At 44.0% G+C, this 24258-nt stretch overlaps 1 protein-coding gene across 5 annotated transcripts in view; it reads right to left on the minus strand.

The window, feature by feature from the left end:
• Window positions 1-24258, minus strand: part of GATA5 (GATA binding protein 5) — a 59097-nt gene that overhangs the window by 21499 nt on the left and 13340 nt on the right. For 3 of the 5 annotated variants that reach the window (XM_084848410.1, XM_084848412.1, XM_084848409.1), the window contains one exon: window positions 15728-16420. In XM_084848410.1, coding sequence (XP_084704536.1) covers window positions 15728-16262 — 535 coding nt within the window. In that variant the 5' untranslated portion in view covers window positions 16263-16420. Of the gene's footprint in view, window positions 1-15727; window positions 16421-21124; window positions 21456-21644; window positions 21884-24258 lie in introns of those variants that run through there. The other 2 variants (XM_084848413.1, XM_084848408.1) reach the window with 2 other exon arrangements.

Genomic DNA, 24258 nt, shown 5'->3' on the forward strand with positions numbered 1-24258 from the left:
TTCCTGCACTGAGCAGGGGGTTGGACTCGATGGCCTTGTAGGCCCCTTCCAAGCCTACTATTCTATAATTCTAGGATGGAGTGGTACATCTGGACAGCTGAGCAACGTATACAAAACTGCATACAAAAATGGCACAAGTTAAGAACAGACAATTCAAAATGCAACCTACATCTTTGGTGTAAAGTACCTAGCGGTATCCAAACCATACCCCCTGGTACAAGCAGAGACTGAGAACCTGTGTATAGTCAAACCCAACATGTTTTTGTTTTAAGAAGATGGCAAAACCCTAAGCAGACATTCACATGTTTGCATGTAGGGCTAAACTGTAGGGGGATTTGGGTGCACACATAAGCCCTGCCTGCAACGTCCCTGCATGCCTGGCTTGCATGTAGACCTGCATAGGGCTGTGTAAGCATGTTCAGCTGAAGGTGCTTACAGAGGTTCTGTGATTGCAGTCCCTGCTTTATCAGGGTTTCTGAGCATGGGAACTCTGTAAGCGCATTGAGGAGGAAGGTCTGCATGGAAGCCGGGCATGTGGGGATGTAGGGGGCGGGGCTTACATGTATGTCCATGTCCCCCTACACATGAGCTGGTGAACGCCTGCATAGGGCTAGAGGAAAGCCCTTTAAAAAACAGCAGTTAGGGTGGAGATCTGGCAAGGGAGAGGGGTGCTCTTTCTTTGCTCCAAATTGCCTTCTCATCTGCTCTTTCAGCAGCGGCATTCCAAACTGAGGGAAAATATATATTTGGAACCTGTCATGGATGGGTGGCGGCAGGGGTGGGGAGAAACCCCCGATTTCCAGTGGCAGTAAGGGATATGGGGACCACATCCCTGCTTTGGTGTGGAGAAGCAGCAGAGAAAAGGCTGAGCACCCCTCCCCCTGCCACAGTTCCACTCCAAGTGGCCTCTCTCGATGTGGTTCATCTCCCCAAAATAAAAGAAATAGAAGTTGACTGGGATGTGGTTTGTGTGCATTTGTGTGCAGCCGTTCCTTGTGTCCTTAACCCTGGCTTGTAAGTTTACAGATCCCTCCGTGTGGTGTAGCTTTATTGCTCCAGCCATGTGAGGGGTCAAGGACATATATGAATGCTGCCAGTTCGGGCCAGTGGCAGGGGCATGCATGGTGGGGCCCACACCCCAGCAGTGGCCCACTGACAAAGGCCCCCTGGACTTGCTCCTCCTCTTCACCATTGCAACCTGCCTGTTCATCTGCTGGTTGCTCTAGCCTAGACAATAATGGTGGTGGTGGTGGTGGTGGTGAGAAGCAGTAGATAGCACTGCCTATTCGCTCACCGGCTCTTGCCTGTCAAGCAAGCTAATGGTCACAATGATGAGAGAGAGGATGGGGAGACATGGCAGCTAGTGGAAGTGGTGAATTACAGAGGGAGGAGATCTGTTAAGGGTGGCTTGTCCAAGGGCCTTCAAAAACCTGGAGCCAGCACTGCTCCCAGTCGCAGGGGGACTCAGTCATGTGTATTCTCCTCCCACTGTCTGAACAAAAATTCCCAAGAAAGGCCTTCCATGCTGCCCTTCATAAAATCTTAGCCGAACAGACACAAGGGCAGAACCAAATACCATGGATGTCCAGACTCATAATACATCTGCGGACTCAGATGAATGCACGGAGATTGGGTGTGGGGCAGTGAGCATGATTCTGACTGCTCTCTCTTCCACATGCTCACTGGTTGTCTGTAGGCTGGCCGTTGGCACTTGGTGACTTCTAGGACACAGCCATGGGATTGCTGCATCTGGGGAAGTTTTAGATGCTTGAATGGAGCATAGTTAAAATGGGAGGTCACCTCTACAGCTTCAATTGCTAAGTAACTCAGTCTCAAGGGAGAGGGACAATCCCAACATCAACAGCCTTTTCTGAGCTGCCTCAGAAGCCTTCTCCTATAGAAGTCCATTGACTTCTATGGGGAAAAGAAAATGAGCAAGAACACTGAGAACCTCTATAAGGATGGACTGCACAGAGGATTTTGCTCCCCCCGCCCAACCTGGATCCTTGTCCACACATACTAGAAATACAGTGTGATGTCCTGCACAGGACCGGAACGTACTGCACAGGGAATCCAGTGTGAGCAAGACACACTAAGTGTGACTTTTAAAAATACAATATATGCCCAAGGTGCTCCCAAGACATGGTGAGTCAGCCAACTTCCATGAGAATCCTTCAGATCCTAAAGAGCAGAATACATTAAAAAGGGGGAAAACAACATTGAAATCAGTCATGTCTAAATGCACTGTCAGAAAGATTAGCCATAAAATTAGTCTGCTACATCAGTCCAAAGAAAGTTGCTGGAGTATTTTCCATTCTGGAGAATTCCCATACAATTGACATCATAGCACTGAGCCCACTTAATTTGGTTCCGACAGTGTACTTAGCTGAACCGTTCAACAGAGCACCTCATCGGTAAATGTGCTTAGATGCAACCAATTGCACTAGCCAGAAAGCTGGGTCGCTTTGACCCAAGCTAATCCAAGGTGAAGACATGGAGTATCCGAAATCCTTGATCAGGAATGTATTTAAGGTATTTGTATAATGCCCTTCATAAAATCTTAGCCCAAGAACAAACACAAGCAGTTCTGGCCTGGTTTCAATACCGAGACTGCTTTGATCTCCCTGTAGGATGACCTTTGCCAGGAGAGAGACAGGGTGAGCACACCCATTCATTCTGCTTGATCTCTTGGTGGCTTTCAGTACTACTGATCACGTTATCCTCCTGGGACAGCTCTCTGAGTTTGGACTTTGCAGTGGTTCTGCTCATACTTGGAGGGTGGGCTTCAGAACGTGGTGTGGGGTGGTATGGTCGGGCTGCTTTTGAAGATGGCTTGGACACTGCAGGTAGCGCAGAATGCTTCAGCCAGGCAATTGGCCTGAACGTGTAACTCCGGATCTGGCCTGACCGCTCTGGCTGCCAATTTGTTTCTGAGCCCAATTTAAAGTGCTGGTCTTGACCCATAAAGCCTTACACAGCTCAGGACCACAGTACCTCAGAGAACCCTTGTCCCCATATGAGCTTGATCTATATCCAAGGCCCTTTGCCCCCTACCGCCTCCTAGAGACGTTGGGAGCATGGTGATGACGGAATGGGCCTTTTCTGTGTAGCCCAATTATGAAATGCTGTCCCTACTGCAGCTGTGAAAAAACTTAAACCCAAACCCAGGTGCAGGGGAGCCTGGTGGCTCCAATTTCGGTGGGGTGGAGATTCCATTCTGGGTTTCAGTTACAATCAGCCAGAAGTCTAATGGGGCTATCCAAGGCGCTGGACCCATTTTGGAATGGGGTTCAGCATGCTGGACAGCTCCTTTAGATTTCTGGCTAGCTGGAACTAAAACCCGGAATGGAATCTCTGCCCCACCGAAACTTGAACCATCAGCCTCCCCTGCTGTACTCTCTTCCCACCATACATGTGGATATAATTTCTTTATATCTCAGCCACTGTGGAATTAAAATCTACTAATTTCACTGGAATTTATTTTCAAGCTGGTGGTGACTGATCAAGAAAGAGATCTCAGAGTTGTGATGGACAGGTCGATGAAAATATCAGTCCAGTGTGCAGCTGCTGTGAAAAAGGCAAATTCCATGTTGGGCATAATTAGGAAAGGAATCGAAAATAAAACTGCCAAGATCCTACTGCCCTTATACATATCTGTTGTGCGACCACACTTGGAATACGGTGCACAGTTCTGGCAGCCACACTTAAAAAGGGATATTGCAGTGTTGGAAAAAGTGCAGAAAAAGTCAACTAAAATGATCAAGCAGCTGGAGCATCTCCCCTACACATTAAGGGTCCAACCTTTGGAGCTGTTTAGCTTAGAAAAAAGGTCAGTATAAGGAGACATGATGGAGGTGTACAAAAGTATTCATGGTGTGGAGAATGTGGATAGGGAGACATTTTTCTCCCTCTTTTATAATACTAGAACCCAGTGGGGTCATCCCATGAAGCTGAATGGTGGCAGACACAGGACAGATAGAAGTACTTCTTCATACAGCGCACAGTTAAACTATAGATTAGAATTTAAAATGTGGTGGTGCCCACTAATTTGCACAGCTTGAAATGGGGATTGGACAATTCCTGGAGAAGGCTATCAGTGGCTACTAGTCCTGATGGCTCTATGCTACCTCCAGTATCAGAGGCAGTATGCCTATGTACAGCAGTTGCTGGGGAACATGGGCTGGAAGGTGCTGTTGCACTCATGTCCTGCTTGTGGGTTTCCCCACAGGTTGGCCATTGTGTGAACAGAATGCTGGACTAGATGGACCCTTGGTCTGAATCAGCATGGTTCTTAGGTTCCACTTAATGGTTGCCAACCAGAGGAAGAAAGCAGTACTTTATTTCCACTAAAATCTATGGGCCTTGAACATTCATCTTAAACACAGGGACTGGATCCAGACTTGGACCCAGTGAAATCAATGGGAGAAGTAATAACTAAAGTAAGCCTCATTGATTTAAATGGATCTACTGTAAAAATGACTAAGTCTGGATCTAGCCCAGGATAACTATTGATTTTGATGAGACTGCAGTGCATCTCAGTTTATTGTTTTAAAACTGTTGTATTGCTGTACATTGCCCAGAGTGGCCAGGTGACAGGCCAGATAGGTGATTAAGAAATTTAATAAATAAGTAAATCTGGATTTCACCCAAGGAGTTTAAGATCATAGCATAAATACAAATTTCTACAGCCCATCTTGTTTCTTTTCATTCCATTTTAAAGAGGTAACCATTCCTCTCCTTCCTGACTTAGTCATGTAGGAAAAGTCTCTTTAATCCCCCTGCTTTCCTTTCAGTTGATTTCTTTTCTTCTTTTTAAAATTAGTAACAACAACAACAACAATCTTGTCAGTAGAACGGCAGTAACTAATGGCCATCGACTTCTCCAGAGGCTCAGAGAGTGCATTGCTAAAATTTGTGCCCAGAAATCAACGTCTCGTGCAGCTTGACTAAGCTGGGTGAAGCACAGCTCAGCTCGGTTGTAAAAATAAATGATCGGGATGATGTTATTGTAAGATGATAAAAGGGGAGGCGGGGAGGATCAAGAGACTTCCCCGATTTCAATCAAACAGTGTTGCTGGTTGACTGGTGGCGACAGGCAGGCTGGACAAGACCCAGTGGAATGTCTTTGGCTGATGGAGAAGGTTGGGGGATACAGAGCTTGGGGTATCAATCACGCCAACAGCTCAGAGTTGACAAATGACAGACTCACAACAGAAGTCGGATGGGGTGGTGGGTGGGGGAGAAGTCTCCTCTTGAGTCAGTTTTACAGCCTTACTTTTAGGCCAGATCCTGACCTCAAAGACAAAGAACTTAAGCACTGAATTCTGACGGAAAATGAGAAGAAATCACACGCCCTTGAACTATACTTGGGTATTAGGGCTGCAAGGTTTGAGCTGGTAGATCAACCAAATAGGGTTTTAGCTGATTATGCATCCAGGCTTATTTTAAGTTCTAGTGATGGCTGAGAGTTAAGGCCACATTAGAGTGGCCATGTGTCATAGGAACAGAGGAAGCTGCCTTATACCGAGGCAGACCACTGGCCCATCTAGCCCAGTATTGTCAACACTGACTGGCAGCAGCTCTCCAGCTTTTCAGGCAGGAATTTGTCCTGTTCTATCTGGAGATACCAGGGACTGAACCTGGGACCCTCTGCATACAAACCATGTGCTCTACCACTGAGCTAAGGCCCTTTCACTATCACAGGGACAGTCCTCTATTTGAAAGACTGTCTAGCCTGAATCTGGTGTGAACCGCCCAGAGAGCTTCGGCTATTGGGCGGTATAGAAATGAAATAAATGAAATAAATGAATGAATAAATAAATAAAAATTAAAGATAAAGAATAAGAAAAGTTGCCCATCAACCGTTAGCACTTGAAGAGCAGACTGAACAGGCAGGCACACAGGTCACCTGGTCACAGTCTTCCCTGCTATGGTGAGACGTACTGTATTTCTGTTTAAATGATAATTTGCATTGACACACATAAATTAGCATATGCAAATCACTGTCCTCTATTTTTGGTGATGTCTTCCATCTTTTTGGGTATGTGTGTGGGGGAGATTCATAAGTGGCCACCCAAGGGCATGCTAGTTTCTCTTTCATTCCCTACGATAGGGACACACTAGAACCAAATTAGGCAAAAGGCCTGGAACTACAGGACACTGTGAGCACACCCCAAGATGGTGATGGCCACCATAAGCCACCAGGGTAGCCTGAGGGACAGGATAAAGTGGGTTAGGAGTACACTTTGATGTCATCACCAAAGATAACCCCAGAGTATTGCTGGCAATGGCAGCAAGACATGGTCTGAAAGCACATGAGGTGGCTACCTTGCTGAAGCAAAGCAGGTCTAGGTCTGGTCAGTTGTTGGAGGGGAGGCTACCTAGGAACCTTGAGTTCCACAATGGAAGAAAGGTGGGATATAAATGTAATAAAATAAATTAGTAAGAGGAAGCCATTGCCTTCTCCAAAGATCAGAGGCTCCTGGGACCCACATTAGCCCCAGGGACCACAGCTTATACCTGTGCAAGCTTTTCTTCGCTTGTATTGTCTGCATCCCACTTCCATCAATGACCTGTATATCATTATTTCATACAAGTGGACTGGAGGCATATTGGTATCCTCAAATCTATTTGGTGTGGCTCCTGAGTGGATCAGCACCAGGTTTAAGACAGAGAGGATACATATGCTCCTTACTTCTGCTGCCCACATCTCTACCCCATTTGGGCCGCTTCAGTGGTGTAACCTTGCCAGCAGAATAACTCTGCTGGCAGACTCTTCTGTCTGCATTTCAGAGGAGTTCTGCTGGCATGTTACACCACAATTGTGGGGTTTCTACCAAATCCTAAAGCCCCATCGCTGATGTTAACACCAGGATGGGACTGCCTCCTAAACCCACACAGGAATACACATTTTAGAAAAAAAAATGAAAAAATATGCATAAAAATATTTATAAAAAAAAAAAATATTTTGCTAAAATATTTAGCAAAAATATTCTGCTAAAAGAAAAAAATATTCTCCATTAAGATGAAGCATTCGTATGGCCCAGCAGACACCATCTCTTTCTTCCCATTTTATTTTGACTTAAAACAAAACTCATAAATATAAGCAGTCCTGATCATCTTTCAAACAAGCCTCCTTCCATCTAGGGATGTACGAAAGTCACTTACCTTTTAGCAAAATTGATTCAAGGGGTGTGGAGGGGAGGCGCTCTGTCCCTCCCCCCGAAATTCTGGCCAGGGGGGAGGCGCTCTGTCCCTCCCCCCCGAAATTCTGGCCGGCTGGCTCCGCTCCGCAGGGATTCTGTGGAGCCGCCGGCCGGCTCCGCCAGCAGCTGGACATCCGGCCGCTGGCTAGCAGGGACGCCAATGGTGGTGGCCGTAGCCGCCGCCGTTTGCGTCCCTGCAGTCAGCCGTGATAGGCTATGTAAATCTTTATGTAGCCTATCACGGCTGATTTTTTAAAAAAAGAAAGCGTGTATGCAAATGGCGGCGCCCATGGGCGCTGCCATTTGCGTTCCTTATTTTGGCACGTCTTAGTCTATGTAAACATTTACATAGACTAAGACGGCGAAAATAAGGGGAACGCAAATAGCGTAGATGCTACTCTATTTGCGTTCCCCTTATTTTCGCCGTCTTAGTCTACGTAAATGTTTACGTAGACTAAGACGTGCCAAAATAAGGAAGGCAAATGGCGGCGCCCATGGGCGCCGCCATTTGCGTACGCGCTTTTTTTCTTTTCTTTTAAATCAGCCGTGATAGGCTACATAAACATTTACGTAGCCTATCACAGTGTTTTTTTTAAAAATCTAGCCGTGAGAGGCTACATAAAGATTTACGTAGCCTATCACGTTTTTTTTGTTTTTTGTTTTTTTTAACTGGAAATGGCGGCGGCGGCAGCCGGTTGGAAGACTGGCCGCTGCCGCCTCCAGGAAGATCCACCCAAGGTAAGTCCCATCCCGGGGGTGGCGGGGGGGTGGCAAACCGTTCCGCCGCTGGTATTCGGCCTCCCTGAGATCCGTGGCGGAATTCTCTGACATCCCTACTTCCATCCCATTTACAAGAGTGGTGTAAGGGTTCGAACCCTTTCAGCCAAAAGACTGAATTCCATTTCAGAGAAACTCTCAGAGGCTGCATTCCAGTGCTGGGTGGGGCCAAAGACAAAGTGGGTGTGGGCAAAAATACCCCCCCCCCAGTATATTGTAGCTTAAACTAGCGCTGTGCTGAAAATTTCTCCCACATTTTTTCGACCACTCTCATTCAATGTGATAGAAAAGAAATGGCTTTTGAAAAGAAATTCAGAGGAGGAGAAGTTTTGGAGAAATTCTCATGAGTTAGGTTTGGGGTTCTTGTGCTACTTATGAGGTGGCTGAGGGGCATGCACGAGTGTCTTGTCTGTCATTGTACAGTAATCTCTGTAGCAGCCAGCAGCCTCCTCAGCTTCCCACACAGTTAAAGCCATTATGAGGAAGACATCAAGAGTCGATTCCTCATGGGGCTTTTTCAGTTCAGAAAATGCAGGTGGCCTGGGAGGTTGCAGAGCAATGGAAAGATGAGTAATGGAGAGAGCACACACAGCACCCTCAGCCACCTTGCAGTGATTGGGTAAGCTCAAAAATACAACCAAAAGAAATGTTAAACTCTGCCTCAGAAAAGTGGAAGCCTCAACACAGTTGTTGCTGTTACCACCTACAGAAGCAGTACAATAAACCAAAAACCCTGAGGTAAAAAGAAAGACCCTGTGTTACAACCCCTGCCAATAGCAAGCCCTCTCTGTGAGAAACTCTTGGAGAATTTCTCTCCCTTAGGAGAAATTCAGTGAAATTGTTCTCTGCCCACAAATAGCCTGGAGAGTTTTGAGAGGCCATTTGTGCACAGCTCTAGCTTAAAGACCTTATTGTCAGTAACTGAGCCTTAGGAGAGGCATTTCTCTCCTAAGAATGGAGTGGGGAGGGCGAACTGCACAAAAGCCAGAAAACCACCAAATGATCAGTGGTTGGGGGAAAATGGGGTGTGGACAGGTACAGGGGTGTGTCCATCTGGGACCCCTGGAGACCAGGATTTGGCCTCCGGGCCTGAGGTTCCCCACCCCTGCATTACAACAACCACTCCACTTTGAGCAAATTCTATTGATAGGCCATACAGCAGGGAGCACCTTAGAAGACGCATCCCTTCCAGTGAGAAGTTTCCAACCACTTTATTTTTAGTATATCAACTTAAAAATCTGCTGAATTAAAATGATGTCCTTGATTTGATCAAGAGATTCTTTAGTTCAGCATTCCCCAACCTGCTGCCCTCCAGATGTTTTGGACTACAACTCCTAGAGGTCCTGGCCACTGGCCATGGTAGCTGGAACTGATGGGAGCTGAAGTCCAAAACATCCAAAGGGCACCAGGTTGGTGAAGGCTGTTTTAATTAATCCAACCAGTGAAATGACCCAGAGGGATGGTACAAAGATTTATTTTTCAAATAAATACTGTGTTATCCTTGATTTGGAAATTGTATAACCTCACTTCACTTACATCTGATGAAGATGTGAAGACTGTAATAAAAAAATAACACGGGGAAAGGGGAAGAAGCTTGTGAAACTGCGGTATTAGTTCATATTGCAACCGCGTGATCCTCAGTGCTGTAATTCTGCTATTTCCCCGCAAAGGGATTTTCCTTCAAGTAAATGTGTTTAGGAGGTGGGAGGCGCACAGGGCGGGGTTGCATGCACCAGAAACCATATGGCAGCAATCTTCTGCACACTAACTCTGGCAAGAGCCCTCTTGAACACCATGGGATTTACTGCCATTTAGAACATAGATTGGGCGGCACTCTGGCTTGTACATCCAGCTGTAATTGAAGTGTATCTAGCTCCTTCCTAGAACAGCTATTTCTTAACAGATGCATTTTAATACAATACATTCTGCTCTCACAGTTTACACTTGCTACTCAGGCTAACACTTCATGCATCTGATGAAATGGCTGTAGTGCACAAAGGCTCATACCATAACAAATTGTTAGCCTTCAGGGTGCCACAAGACGCTTTGTTGTTTTTGCTGCAACAGACCAGCACGGCGATCTGTCTGAATATAAAACCTCTAGTGGACATGATAACACTGAGGAAGGAATACATAAAACTGCAAGGGGAATAAAAGCCTGGAACTTTTAACTTAACTTAAACTTAAGTTAAACTTAACTTAAAAGTTTAAGTTAACTTAAACTTTTAACTTAAAAGGAACTTTTAAGCCTGAAATGGAACTGCATCTCTATTGCTAATGTATTTCAATGACACACACACAATCAACCCTTCCCAAGGGCATTTACTTGGATGTAAATTCTAGTCATTTTTCTTTCAACCCAGCCACAGCCAAGTGGGTATGTTTCAGTTTCACATCAGAGACGGATAGCCCAATCCTGCTACAAGTTTATTCTCCAAAGACCCACCATATTTGGTAGGGTATACTTCCTGATTGAATGTTATTGTGTAACTGTATTACCCTTCTCTTTATAAATGCAAGGGTTACGTGTAGCACCCATATAGACTAACTGTTTTAGTTGCTCAAGTATTTTAATAAGTTCATGCTAATTTATTAAAATATCTGAACTAGAACAGGCTGTATGTATGCTACACTTAACTCTTGAATTCCTGATTTAAGTGTGCTTAGCCTACTCAACTGAACAATTAGATTATAGAAAAACCATTTACACACAGTGTATTGATTTTTTAATATTAAAATTATAATCAGTTTAACAGTTAAACAGTAAAGTTTAACTTGCTTAACAACCCCCCCACCCCGACAAGTAATTTCATATACTTAGGATGCAATCCCATGCATGTTTAGACAGAAAAACTCTTACAACTCCCAACAGTGTTATGACTTTTTTCTGTCCAAGCATGCATTGAATAGCATCCTTAGTTGATCACCTGTAATTTAAATTGATCTGTGATAGTTCAGTAACAATTTAGATATCAGTGTAAAACAAAAGGCCTCACTACAGGAAGTAGGGCATTTTTTTGCATTGCATTTTATTCCTTTAGCCCAGTGTGATCCACCCAAAGAACTTTTTATATTGGGTGGATTAAAAATACATAACTCATCCAAGAAGGGATGTGTAAAAAGCCTGCTAGACTCAATCCTATACCGTAATATTGACACTGACCATCTAAAGCAAAAACATTAAACATTGTTAGGGAGGGCAATATAAATTTGCAGCGTATTGTATGTTATACTTGAAATTAATTTGATCTCCGGTAACTCTAAAAAAGAGAATATGTCAGTGAAAGTTGTGGTTATGTTTGAAATGTTAATGAAAAGTTGGCAAATGTATTCCTCTTGTAAATTGAAAAAATATTTAAATAAGGTTGTAAAGAAAGGTAAATACTGTTTTGATAGCAATGGACATGTAAGCTAAACCATTTTTTGTTGTTACATTGTAACCTTCATTGTTAGACAGAAACCTCACTGTTTCCAATTTTGCATCAGCACTGGACTGACCAACAACTCTCAAGAGTGTATACAAATTTAATGCGAATAGTCCCATAGAATTGTAGTGACATATGCAACCCACTTCTACCAGTTTATTTCCGGGAATTTATGTTCAGGGATCTACTCCCAAATCACTGGGCATAGTTGGAGAGTGTGCAAACTACACCAAAGTAAATATAGTTTAAAATCAGCCGCTTTAGTTAGGGCTGCTGTCCTATGTTTACTTAATTGAGAATCCCATTGAAATTGTGGGACTTACGTCTGAGTAAACATGCTGAGGATCTGTGAGCACATTTACTGATTAAATCTTGCAGCCCGTAAATTTGGAATCAGAACCGACTGGGAAATTCATGGGATTCTCTGCCATGTAAAAGAGTAAAATCCAATGCAGATGTGATGCAAACTGGTTGGTAGATAAAGGTATAGTAGAAAACCGGTATTGTAAAACTTACATTTTCTTGCTTTTTGAATAAAGTTTGAAAAATATTTTCCTCCAACAATGTTGGCGGCACTGGACATTACTTAGAACTGTGATCCTGAAGGCATTTAAGCAACAATCCTCAAATCTCCTATTCCAGAAGCTATTTCTATTTATTTCAGTGGGCTACTCAGAGTAAGGGCTTTTAAAATTCTAGAGCCTTCACCTTGAATTGGCAAGAGGTGCAGAGAAAGGATCTAATTCTGATTTGTTCTTCGGATAAAGAATAGAGATGGGGCAGGGAAGAAGACATAAAATACCACCATAAACCAAAAGCCAAGTCGATTTTAAAAAGGCTCCAGAATGTAAACCCAAATGAAGTGACATTTTAGAAACCAGATCAAGACCGATTTTATTAGCCAAGTGTCAGCGAGGAAGAAAATTTGCCTGACTCGATCATTGTTGTTGTTGTTGTTTAAATAGTGTGAACTAAAAGCGAAGTGAAGTGGCTTTGATTGTGCCATCCTTGGGTGATTTTGAGTGTCTATGTTGATGGATGCCATAGGGTGCAGGGAAGGGGGGGAGAGATTTGTTTGGGTGAAGAAGGCGAATTAGGAGCCCAGGAGTCTGTTCAAATCTAAACTCATTTACCCCAATAAATTACTTTTAAAGGGCAGAAGCTGTAAATCTGCCCACCTAATTTAAACACCAACTAGACTCAGGATTGAAACCAGCACAACTTGGATATTGTAGAGAGAGAAACAGATATCACTGTTGGGGAAAGAAAGACACTCAAAGAACCTACTATTATTTCAGCCCTGCGGGGAAAGTGCTACCTCATTCTGCCTCTTGTATGTCACATAATATGAATATAAAAGGCTATTCACCAACACAGCTTTGGAAAGGCACAACAAAGCTCATTTGCTTTTAATTTTTCAAGGAAACAGAGGTTTTTTTTAAGCAACCGCTCCCAGTAAAACTGGGGGTTACTTTTGACAGCTCCAGGAAGTGAACACAGCAATATTCCAATGCTCCTATATGCACTTACTTTTGATTTACCTTCGAGTAAACATGCATAGGATCAGGCTGCCTTCTTGCAGGAGTTTTTGCAGAACTTGACAACAGAAATACTGAGGTCTAGCCCCTCTACTATAGAGTTGCAAATATTTTTTTTCTATAAATGTTGAGTTATGGTTGTGCCACAAAGACTAGTGCTTGAAGTAAGAACTCTTCTACAGCCACAGTATGAACAAGACCTCAATTTTGAAGATATTCTTTTAAACTGGCAGATAGTTTTCAGCTCACTGAGTTTTTAAGTTGTCAAATGTCCAAAGAATGGGAAGTTCTTCTATTTTTAATCTGCCAGCTGAAAACTTCACTTCCATGGCACATGTCCTATTTTTCACATTGCACTTGGTTTTATATATGTTTGACAGGTGACAGCTAACAAAACCCCGATTCTCTGAAACCCAAAAGTCACAATACTACCACCCTTCCAAAAATATTCCTAGGATTTCAGTAGGAAGAGGTTAAATTGCCCTGGCAACCTGGTTAATTTGCCATCTTGGGGTTGAACCAAAGTGATGTGGTCCCAAGACCTACTGCAATGACATACCTATGTTTAAACAATGGTGCTAGTCCCTTTGATGCCAATAGAAGTTTTACCTCAATTCTAAGAAGAAATGTGGAAGTGTTTTAACAGATGCTGGAAAGTACACTGTAGTGTAGTTCATTCAATAGCTGTATGAACACATCTCCTTTCTTCTCTTTCCCCTCCACACAAAGCAAGGCCAAAGTTTTGACAGCAATCAGCATTGGACCCAAATGATTCTTTCCTGTTTTTGCTAGTCTTGACAGATTTCATAGTGAGCAAAGCTGATGAGGCATAGTGGCCAGGTGTGCACACCTAGCACGCTCCATCCCCAGTCCAAATCTCAAAAGTCACAGGCTCCAAGGCACGCTTAGCCACAAGCTGGTTGCATCAATGCACATTTGCTTCCAAGTAAATGGAACCAACTGCCTGGGGAGGTTGTGGGCTCTCCATTGCTGGAGATATTCAAAGACTGACTGGGCAGCTATCTGCCAGGGATGCTTTAAACTGGATTCCTTCCTGCACTTAGCAGTATTGCTCTATAGTCTATAGTAAGTTGCATTAAATAATCTACATTCGAGTCATGAGAAACATTACAGTGTACCCGCTCCACATTTCTTTGCATCTGGACAGTGATAGCCAGTATGTTCCAAGAGTTCCTGTGACATCACTAACAACACCACCCATTTACTGTATGCTTGCAGAGCACAGCAATACCCCATGCATTCATGTGCATGCAAACACTCACTTCTGCACATCCCAGAATTTGGGTTGGATCCAGTTGTAGGCTGCTTCCAGGCTTTTATTGTGCCATCAACCTCCTCAATCACAGAATTTTAGAGAAGGTACAGACGACACCATCGTCAACACGCAACCCTCGTGTATTTTCTAACTGCTTCTTCAACCTTTTCTCTTACCACAGAAAATACATTAGAGATGGAATAGCTGCAAAATACCTTATCAGTCTGGAAGCACCCTTATCTTGAGTAGACCCATTGAAATAAATGGGACTTGAATTAGTCATGACTGATTTAAGTCCCATTGATTTCAATGGGCCTACTCTATGTATGACTAAATCTGGATCCAACCCCCAGTCTTTACAGTTTCCTAGCCTTCATTGTTACGGAAAATAGATTCTTACAGTCGGGGCAACAGTTGCTAAAGATTCTAACATGATAGGGGTATTTATTTATTGAATACATTTCTATATGTATTCTATACGTATATGTTATTTATTTATTTATTTATTTCTATACCGCCCAATAGCCGAAGCTCTCTGGGCGGTTCACAAAAACTAATGTATTCTATATGTATTCTATATGTATTCTCTTATGGCAGGCAAGATTGAGTTGCGAGTCAGAAGAATAACACTGTCCAATATTCTATGACTGCTGTATACCACATCCCCCTCTTCAACACCACCATTTATGTAGCATTCTCAATACCATCTCCAATAGACCATAATCCAATCATGGGGATGTTGTAGGTATGAATGACTGTGTGGGCACCCATGTAAGATCAATCCATTGTCAAAACACCTTAAGATGGTAAGAGACATCAATATAGCCCACCCTCCTGTTTTCAACAGCGCCCAGTCATGATGTCTTCATGACCTGGAGCAGGCTTTGTAGAAGCAACTGGTTTTCAGAGACTCTGAATGATGGAGGTTCCATTTTGCCATCATGGCTAATGCACATCAATAAACTTGCCCTCCATAACCAACACGCATACACCCAGAGGCCATTTGACTTGCTGCTTCTTAGAAAATTCTCTTTACAGACATGATTTCCAGGCTAGCATACTTGACGAGAACAGTGACAAAGTGGCTCGATACTGGTTTCAACGTATATAGTGTAGACATGCCTTTTAGAGTCTACTAGTCACATATTTTGGCTCACGGTGGATTTGCAGGATTTTCCAGGTGTGGGGCTTTTGCTTGTGATAAATTCAGACTGGACACAGATCGATGCCCTCCCCCTCCTAAGAGAGAGTACTGAACATGGTATGATACAGGAAATGTGGCGTGCCCACTTCACTGGTATTTCCACGGACAGATTTTGCAAGGGCCTGCAGTGCTCCAAAACCCTGCGTTTTACAGCGGATGACAACAGGACAAAAGAAATGGGCAAACAAGGCCTCCATCATACCACCTTCAGCTCCGGAAAGGGAACGTCTCCGGCCTAAATTCCCTGGTAGCAGAGATTCACACAAAACTGGAGCAGCTTCTAGTGTTGATACTCTACATACCAAAGGTGGGTCTCCGGCCAGAGAAGGTCCCCTGTCGTGTCTGGAGGCTATGCAAGACGCTGCTCTCAAAGTGTCCCGCAGTCCAAGATGGCGGCATCTCCGCAGGACTGACATAAGCACCCGGATAAGGGCTGGAGTAGGATCCATTGACCGAACGCACCAGGGTGTTGCCATACTGGTCACGCCCCCCGGCACCTAGTAATAGTGGGCTCTGGTAGCCTCCATCTCGTCCGGCGCTGCTACCACCAGGGGGACTGTGGGAATAGGAGAAGCCCGACGGCGGATGAGGACTGCTAGCATTGAAGTGCGATGCCTCGGCACTGGCGGTCTGTGCCCATCCTGGGTGGCTGCTCAGCGGGTGACTCTGATGAGCAGGTTCACAACTCTGCAGGTAAGGCAGGCTCTGGAGCATTGAAGGCACCCGGCTGGTGGGCACATACACGGCTGGACTTGCTGGCGAATGCAGGAAATTGCTGGAGTCGTGGGAGTATGCCGACTGGCCAGGGTTAGGGGCAAGAGCCAAGCTCTGGTACATTTTATATCCTTCGAAGCAGGGGCTGAGAGAGCAAAGCAGCAGCTGATGGAGCACAATCAAGGCAAGCCAAGATGTCTGAGGGCAAAGGCCGGAGGTGGGACATGAAGAGCTCGGCTAAGCCTCGCAGGCTGTGGCAACTCAGGCTGCTTTTCAAGCACCTGAAAACAAAGAGAAGAGAAATAAGGACAGGCGTTCGGTCCTGTATCCACCCTCTGCCAACCAACTTTGCCTCTTCCAGCTTTTTACATCCCTGTTCTACATCTTGAAGAGAGCAGGTTGAACACCAACAAAGGTGTGGAGAAGGTATTTGTAATTTTAGGAGGGCCAGTTTTTTATTTATTTTGTTTTATACTTCCTCCACTCCTGTGCTTTAACTGCAGCTTGCCCTGCCAAAACTAAAATAAATAAATAAATAAATAAATAAATATCAGTCAGTTGGTGAAGCTTTCCCTAGCTAAACTTCTTTAGCTTAATTTCTCACCCCCCCCCCCATCTGTAGCTCATCCTTCCGCCAAGGTGGTCAGAGTAGTTTACATGGCAGTAGTCTGTTGCATTTTTTATTTGTTTATTTAGGAAATTCATAAGCCACCTTTCAGCATAAATTCCTAAGGCAGCTGAGCATACAGTTAAGGGAACGAAAGCTATACAATTAAAACTATGACATAATCTCTTCATAACAATCCTGGAATGGCAACTGGGCCAGAACATCTAGAGAGCTTTATTGCATTCTCTCTCTCTGAATCCCAGGCCCTACACCACAAAGGGTCTCATACATTCACCTGAATTCTTTTATAGCATTGCTCTATAGTCTATATGAAGCTCTGGACATCAGCCCTACAGCCCTAGTAACAGATGAAGCAGTCCTAAAGTACACTTAATTGAAATAAAAAGCCAATGGTAGACACATTCTTCAGTTCACTCCCACTGATTTATTGATTAAAAAAAGATGAAACTGCAGTAACTGTACCCTAAGTAACTGCATGATCCTATGCAAGGTTACTTACAATTAAAAACTACTGAGTGCAGTGGTGGTTACTCCCTAGTAAGTGTGCACAAGATTGTAGACTCTAATAATACTAAGCACATTTCCCTGACAGGAAGGCCTTAATAATTCTTCCTTCGAAGTGAGCAAGATGCAGTATGCTCAAATCCACTTACTTTGAAGTAGCCCTATTGCCTTGAGTTGGATTACCCTAGAAGCAGCTGAAGGGATGAAGTCCCAAAACTCAACAGAAAATCCATGACAGGCATTCACTACAGTTAGGAGTTGTGGATTGAAACATTTCACCTCAAATGATATTTGGTGTGTGTGTGTGTGTGTGTGTGTGTGTGTGTAGGGTGATGATGGGGAGGGATAGTTCTGGATGGAAAGACACATGGAACACATTTTCAGGAATCAAGAATAGCACAGAAACAGATCATAGCACCACACAAACCTATTTGAAACATCCTCTTATAGAGGAGATCAATTCAGAACTGGCATTTCAGCTCCAAGTGAATTGATCCATCCGTTATGTACCAGCTGATATGAAACAACTTCAGTCTGATAACTTATCAAATGAAAAAAAGTTCATACACTCTTATAATACATCTGGCAAATATTGAGAATACATTTCCATGAAATAGGTCTTACTAAAACATATCTAGTAAGCTATGGGAGAATGATGGACCCCTTTGAGGATAAAAACGTGCATATGGAAAAGAAAAAAGGCTCCACCATATTGCAGTAACCTTGTTTAAACACATAGAATGGAACAGGCTACAAATCAAAGAAAAACAAAGATTTGGGAGTCCCAATCTTCTGCATGTTTTCTCAGAAGTAAGACCCACTATATCCAATGGACTTACTACTTGGCAAGTATGGCTTGTAGCTTCAGGAATGGCTTGTAGCTTCAGGAATGAAAAAGGGACATACATCACGATGCACAGTTAAACATACAGCATTCTTACCCACAAGAGGTTGTGATGGGCTGTTGGCTTTGAAAAAATATGATCGGATACACTTATGGAGGGTATGTATACCCATTAATTAAAAGCAAAACAAAATGATGAGCCAGGAATGCTAAACTGTCATCATTTGATCTGGGAAGTATCAGCTGCTGAGAAGGAACAAGGGAAAGCCTGATGAAAGCCCACAGCCATCCAGCTGGTGGATGCAAAATAGACCTTTGGTCTGATCAAGGCCATTATGGTTTCTCCCTAGACAGCACTGACAGCTCACCATTTTGTGGATAAAGCAAGAAGATTGTAAGTCTCATTGGAGCCCCTGAAGTTCATTTACACCCCGATTATAAAAGTGTTAGAATCATATTGGCATTAATGGCCAGCAAAGCACATTTTGAATCACATGGCCACGTTGTGGCTGGCATTGTATGTATCTGAAGCAGTCAGGAATGGTATGCAGCCTAATTTTGTGCCTAGGACTAAACTGAAAACTTGGCCTATTTAGACAAAGGGTAACAGTTTAACAGTTCAGGCAGCTGAAGTCAAAACTTAAGATTGGATACAATGTTAGTTTAATTTAAGTCCCATTCATTTCAACAGGTCTACTCTAAGTAGGACTAGCACACAATTTACCACCCAGTTAAGATACACCACTAAAAATGACCAAACAGGTGTGTTCCCATTATTTTTAATGAATTAGACCTCAGCCCCACTTGCATTTACACGGAAGCAAGTCCCAGTTCTTTGAAAGGAGTTTGCTTTCCAGTGAGTGTAAAACCTGGGCCTTAAGATGAGTTGTAATCTGGCCCATTGCAAGTGTAATAATAGAGCTCATCTTTTAAAGCTATTTAATCTGGGGAATATCAACAGCTGGGTCCTAGGCCTGTCTACTCAAGAGTAAGGCCCAATTTCAAGTGAGACTTACTCACAAGTAAATGTTACTGGGCTGCAATTCTTGCTTGCAGGAAAGCAGTGGTCCTGAATTGTGGTGGTCCTTTTCTGCAAAAGGACTGGACCAAGAAGAAGAAGAAAAGGAAACTAACTTCCCCAAATTCAGTGACCACAATCATTTAGCTTCCCCAGCCCCTGAACACTGAGATGGTTCAAACTGGTGGGCTTTCCCCCAAATAACATAATTTTCCTAGTTGCCAATGGTCATCCTAATGACAATTTAAAAATAAATAAATCCAGGCAATAACTTCAACTAGAACATCAAAGTAGGTGACATTAATACAGCAGCCAAACCAATCACAAAACCTGGTCCTACATATTAAAGCCACACTTTGCCCCCAAACCCACACTTTGCCCCCAAAACTCAGAGTGCACGGGTGATGTGGTGGCTAGAATGGTGGGTTAGAACTTGGGAAGTCTGGGTTCTGGTCTCCACTTAGAAACCTTTACGAAGTGACCTTGGGACAGCCCCTTAGCCTAAAACAAAATAAAAGTAAAGAAATAAATTGCAGGGCAGGGGAGAGAGATTTGCAGCTCTGAAATCCTCAGAGGAAATGAGAGACAAACTTTTACTGGCCTATTAAAAAATAAAAATAAAAGCTGTAAAGTAGAAAGGGCTTTCAAGATATTGAGCCAGAATTCGCCTTACAAATTAACGTGACAGTTCAAGAAACTTTAAATTCAAGTAAGCAAAAATTATGTAATACAAACTAACAGCAATATTTTTGATGTTTGTGTTTTTGGAAAGACAAAAACACGAAAGAACAATGCGTTCTTAATACTAAAGGCTGACTTAACCGACAGCCGCGCCTTCGAACTTCTACTCGGAAGTAAGCCTATCAAATTCAAGGGAGTTTTCTCTCGATTACAAATTCTCAGATTTACCCGCTGAAGTTAATGGATTTCAAGGCCACTCTGGGTTGGCAGCCTTATTTAGAGAGGAATTCTAGAGCGAAGTCGATGGAAGTGTACATCCGATTAATTGCAAGATCGCAAACAAAAGTCGTAGGCTAGCCCTCTACAGTTTTCTTCGCGGGGGGGGGGGGAGGGGAATGTTCCCCAAACTGGTTGCAAGTCCCATTAAATTTAGGGGACTTACTTCGGAGTAAATGTGCACGGGGTCGAACTGCCTGTTTATCAGGAAGTAAAGTTCTGTTCCCCTTGAAACCGGCGGAAATACTTTCGGCCAAATCTTTAAAACCCCACCAAAAGGCTTCAATCCTCCCCGCACTTACTTGAGAGTAAACCCTTCCACGATCACCTAATTTTGAGTTAGGACACGCAGAGGGGTGGGATCCCACTGCAACTTTGTTTTCTGTTTTGTTGCTGTTGTTGTTTTTAAGGAGACCAAGATCTTAACAGTCCAATCCTGTCTACACCGAAGTTACCCCCCCCCCCCATGTAATGATGCTTGCTCTCAGGTAAGCGGGTATAGGGCTGCAGGTTAAAGCCACTTTCTTAGAAGTAAAATTCATTCAAACTAAAATAGGACTTAGTTGCCGGAGTGGGATTATTATTATTATTATTATTATTATAATCCGGGTGTAAGAGAAGTAGCGTGCTAAACGAAGGTGGGGGAAAACGGGTAACTCCCTTGCAAAATCTGTCTGATGGGGAATGGGAAGCATACATATATATATCTTCCAAACCAACCCTATAGCGACCTTCGCGATAAGGAAAGGGGTGCGGGGAAGAAGCGAGAAAAAGAGAACCTCTCCTGTATGAACACAGTAATCTGAAAAGATTATGAGTGGGGTTTTTTTTTCCTTTTCAAAAGGGGGATTTAATCAGCAAACCCGTAAATCACAGAAACGGTTATCAAAAGTAGGTCTTTCCAAAGCTAATGGACCCCCCCCCCTCCTCCCAGCTTCTCCAAGTGTGCCATTATCTGGTAGATAAGCCCAGCTGCAGAATAGATAAGTTTGCTACACGGAGGGACCGGGGGGGGGGGAGATAAAAGTACTTACGTCGTAAGAGAGAAGGGAAAAGTCCCATGATGAGGAGGGCCGAAGCAAAAACAATAAGAATTTAAAAAAAGAAGAAAGCAAAAACCCAGGGTAAAACAATTAAAAGGAGGGGAGAAGAAGACGAGTTCCTAGACACCCCCCCGAGTCCTGAACAGCAACCCGCCCTTTGAAGCGAGGCACCGCCGGGGCCGCTTCTGCCTCCGCCTTTATCTCTGATAGCCTGATAGCCGCTTTTGACCCAGCTCGCCTATCGCGCCTTCACTGGCTCCTCTCTCGCCTAATCGCGGCCTTAAAGTGATCCCCTTCATCTAGGGCTCGGCCCCTTTACGGCAGGCGCTGGGGCCGGGTCACGTGACAGACTCCCTCCCCCCCCCCCCGGGCCTGGCAAGCTAGAGACTGTATATTGCAAACTTGGGTGGCTAGGGCACAAAGCCCCCCCCCGCTCCCTGGGGGAGGCCGGGATCTCCCACCCAAGAGCCACCAAAGGACCCCCCTCTTTTAATGGCAATGAGCTCCTCACTTTTCTTTTGGATTGATGCCCCCACTCCTTTTTTAACATTCCGCTTTTCTTTCCTTTTCAAAAAGGTCTCCTTGTCAGGCCGGGCAGCTCTCTCAGCAGCCAGCAGGGAACATCGGGGTGTGTGTGTGTATTATTAAAATGTGTTGCCAGTCAGAAATATTCTTCCCCGTGCCCCTCAAAGCTGGGATTTCTTTCCTTTTCAAAAAGGTCTGTTTGTCAGGCTGGGCATCTCTCTCAGTAACCACTACGGAACATCGGTGTGTGTGTGTCTAGGGTGCGTGTTAATTATTAGAACGTGTTGCCAATCAGAAATATTCTTCCACCCTCAAAGTTTGGATTTACTGCACGCCTACCGGTGAGTAAGTCCCACTGAACTCAATGGGACTTACTTCAGAGTAGACACGGATAAGATTGCACTGTTGTTTGCGCTTTTAAAAAAGTTGGTTTAGGGATCGTAGCCCTCCCTGTCTCTCCCTCAGCGCTGGTTTCAGTTCTTTCAACTTGGGCTTGTAATCCTTATCCACCCTTACTCGGGAGTAAGACCCATGCAGTGGGACTTCCTTCTGAGTAAGCGTGTTTTGGATCGGGCCACACGTAGAATTTCTTGGAAATCTCATTAACATCAAGGGGACATTAACAATGCAATCCTCTACATGTCTACTCAGAAGTAAGTCATTGTTTTCAATGGAGGTTAGTCCCAAGTAAATGCGTATAAGATTGCAGCCTTTCTGTCCTCCCCGTTTTCCGACTCTTTTTTCTCTTCTAATGTTTTCATTTTTTCTTCTCACACAGCGCAATCCAGTGTATGTCTATTTAGGAATAAGCCCCATTTTGCTCAAGGAAGCTTACTTTCAGTTAATTGTGTTTAGGATTGGGGCCTTAATCTTTGTTGGTGAGGTTTGCCTTTTCTTTATGGTTTTTATGTCTATCCATCCTTCCAGATATTATGTATATCTCTTCCCTGTTTGGGATATGCAATGGAGGGGGACTGGCCTAATATATTTACATTCAATTCTAGGCATGTCTACTCAGAAGTAAATTCCACTGTGTTAAATGGGGCTTGTTCCCAGGCAAGTATCCATAGGATTGCCCACTTAATTATTTTTTTAAAAAAATATATATATATGCCGCTTCTCCAAATGGTTAACAACCCGGCTTGGTTTCGGTTCAAAAATCTGGCCCAGTGAAAGTGCAGATCGGTTTTAATTGTGAACTAACACAGTTGCTAAGATCCATTTGAAGCCTTACAAATAATGTCTCTAAAATCAGGCCGAATTTTACTCGTGGGAAAACATAAAATGTTCGGCAGAGAGCGAGCGAGCGCGCGCATTTTAAGTTTAGCGTTGTTCTCATATTAAATATAGATCCAGATTAAATGTTCGTATTTAATGCTCGACCCGCTAGTGAACACGTTTCTTCCTTCGTCATGGTCTCATTTCCCCACTTGGGAGTGTTTTGTAAGAGCGGAGAATCTGGCACTAACGGGCAAAACTGAAATCTGCTCTTTCTTTCACCTCATCATCTTTCTCTCGCCGCCTATACCTGAACTTGCAATTCTGGGAATGTCGAAACTGACCCAACGCCCCGTCGCTCCGCGCCACTATAGCAGGGGACCTTGTCAGTTTCCAAACACAGCCCCAACCTCGGCGGAACCAACGCCCCCCCCGCGGGAACTGGGACCGTCCAGGGTCGGCATTCGGAGCCGCTGGGACGCCCCTTCTATTTAGACGTTTGTGGGGAGGAAGAGAAGGAACGGCTTTCTTCTTTTTTTGCGGAATTGGATGACATTTCAACATAAAATAAAAATAAGAGCAACCAGCCCGAGACAGCACAATTGGTCAGAAGCATTGGGATTGCAAGACAAATTCGCCACACTCACTTCACCCGGGTGAGATGAGATCCCAGGACTTCGGTAGCATTGTGCCCGAACTTGTGAAGAAGAAGTTTCAAGGAGGGGAATCTAATCTAGTTGTTTTTGGTGGTGGTTGTATAGCGAGAAAGGTATCAGATTAGGCTGTGTTTTGGATCAACCCAGTCAGTACCATTATTATTATTAATCTATTATTGGAATACAGTTTAGTTTTTGTGTTTTAGTTAGAAAAGAACATATAAACCTCTCTGAAAGAGGCTTTAAAACCACGAGAATGGACCCGATCCTTGGGGAACTTTTAACAGTCTGATTCGGCCTCTGTACTATTGCCTCCGCATAATCCTATACCTGTCTACTCAAAAGTAGGTTCCACTGTGTTCGATAGAGAGTGCTGCTCCCAGATAAGCGTTCATAAAGGCTGCCGCCTTAACAGACTGATCCTAGCTGTCTTTATTTGGAAATCAGTGACTTCAATGGTAGTAGAATCATAGAATAGTAGGGTTGGAAGGAGCCTACAAGGCCATCGAATCCAACCCCCTGCTCCATGCAGGAATCGAATACTGAGTCGCTTTATAAAACGATGCACACTTACTCAGGAGCAGGCCCTATTCAACTGGGAATAAACTCCCAGAGGAAGGAGCAGAATGTCTTACACCGGAATGAGTAAGGGAGCTGAGGCTGTGAGTCACTAACTACGAAACAGAAGTACTCTATTTATAAATACATTAGCAGCGCAATCCCATT

This window comes from Heloderma suspectum, chromosome 4 (genome assembly GCF_057233095.1).
Source record: "Heloderma suspectum isolate Gila_16-S chromosome 4, 16-S_ref, whole genome shotgun sequence".
Classification (NCBI taxonomy): Eukaryota; Metazoa; Chordata; class Lepidosauria; order Squamata; family Helodermatidae; genus Heloderma; species Heloderma suspectum.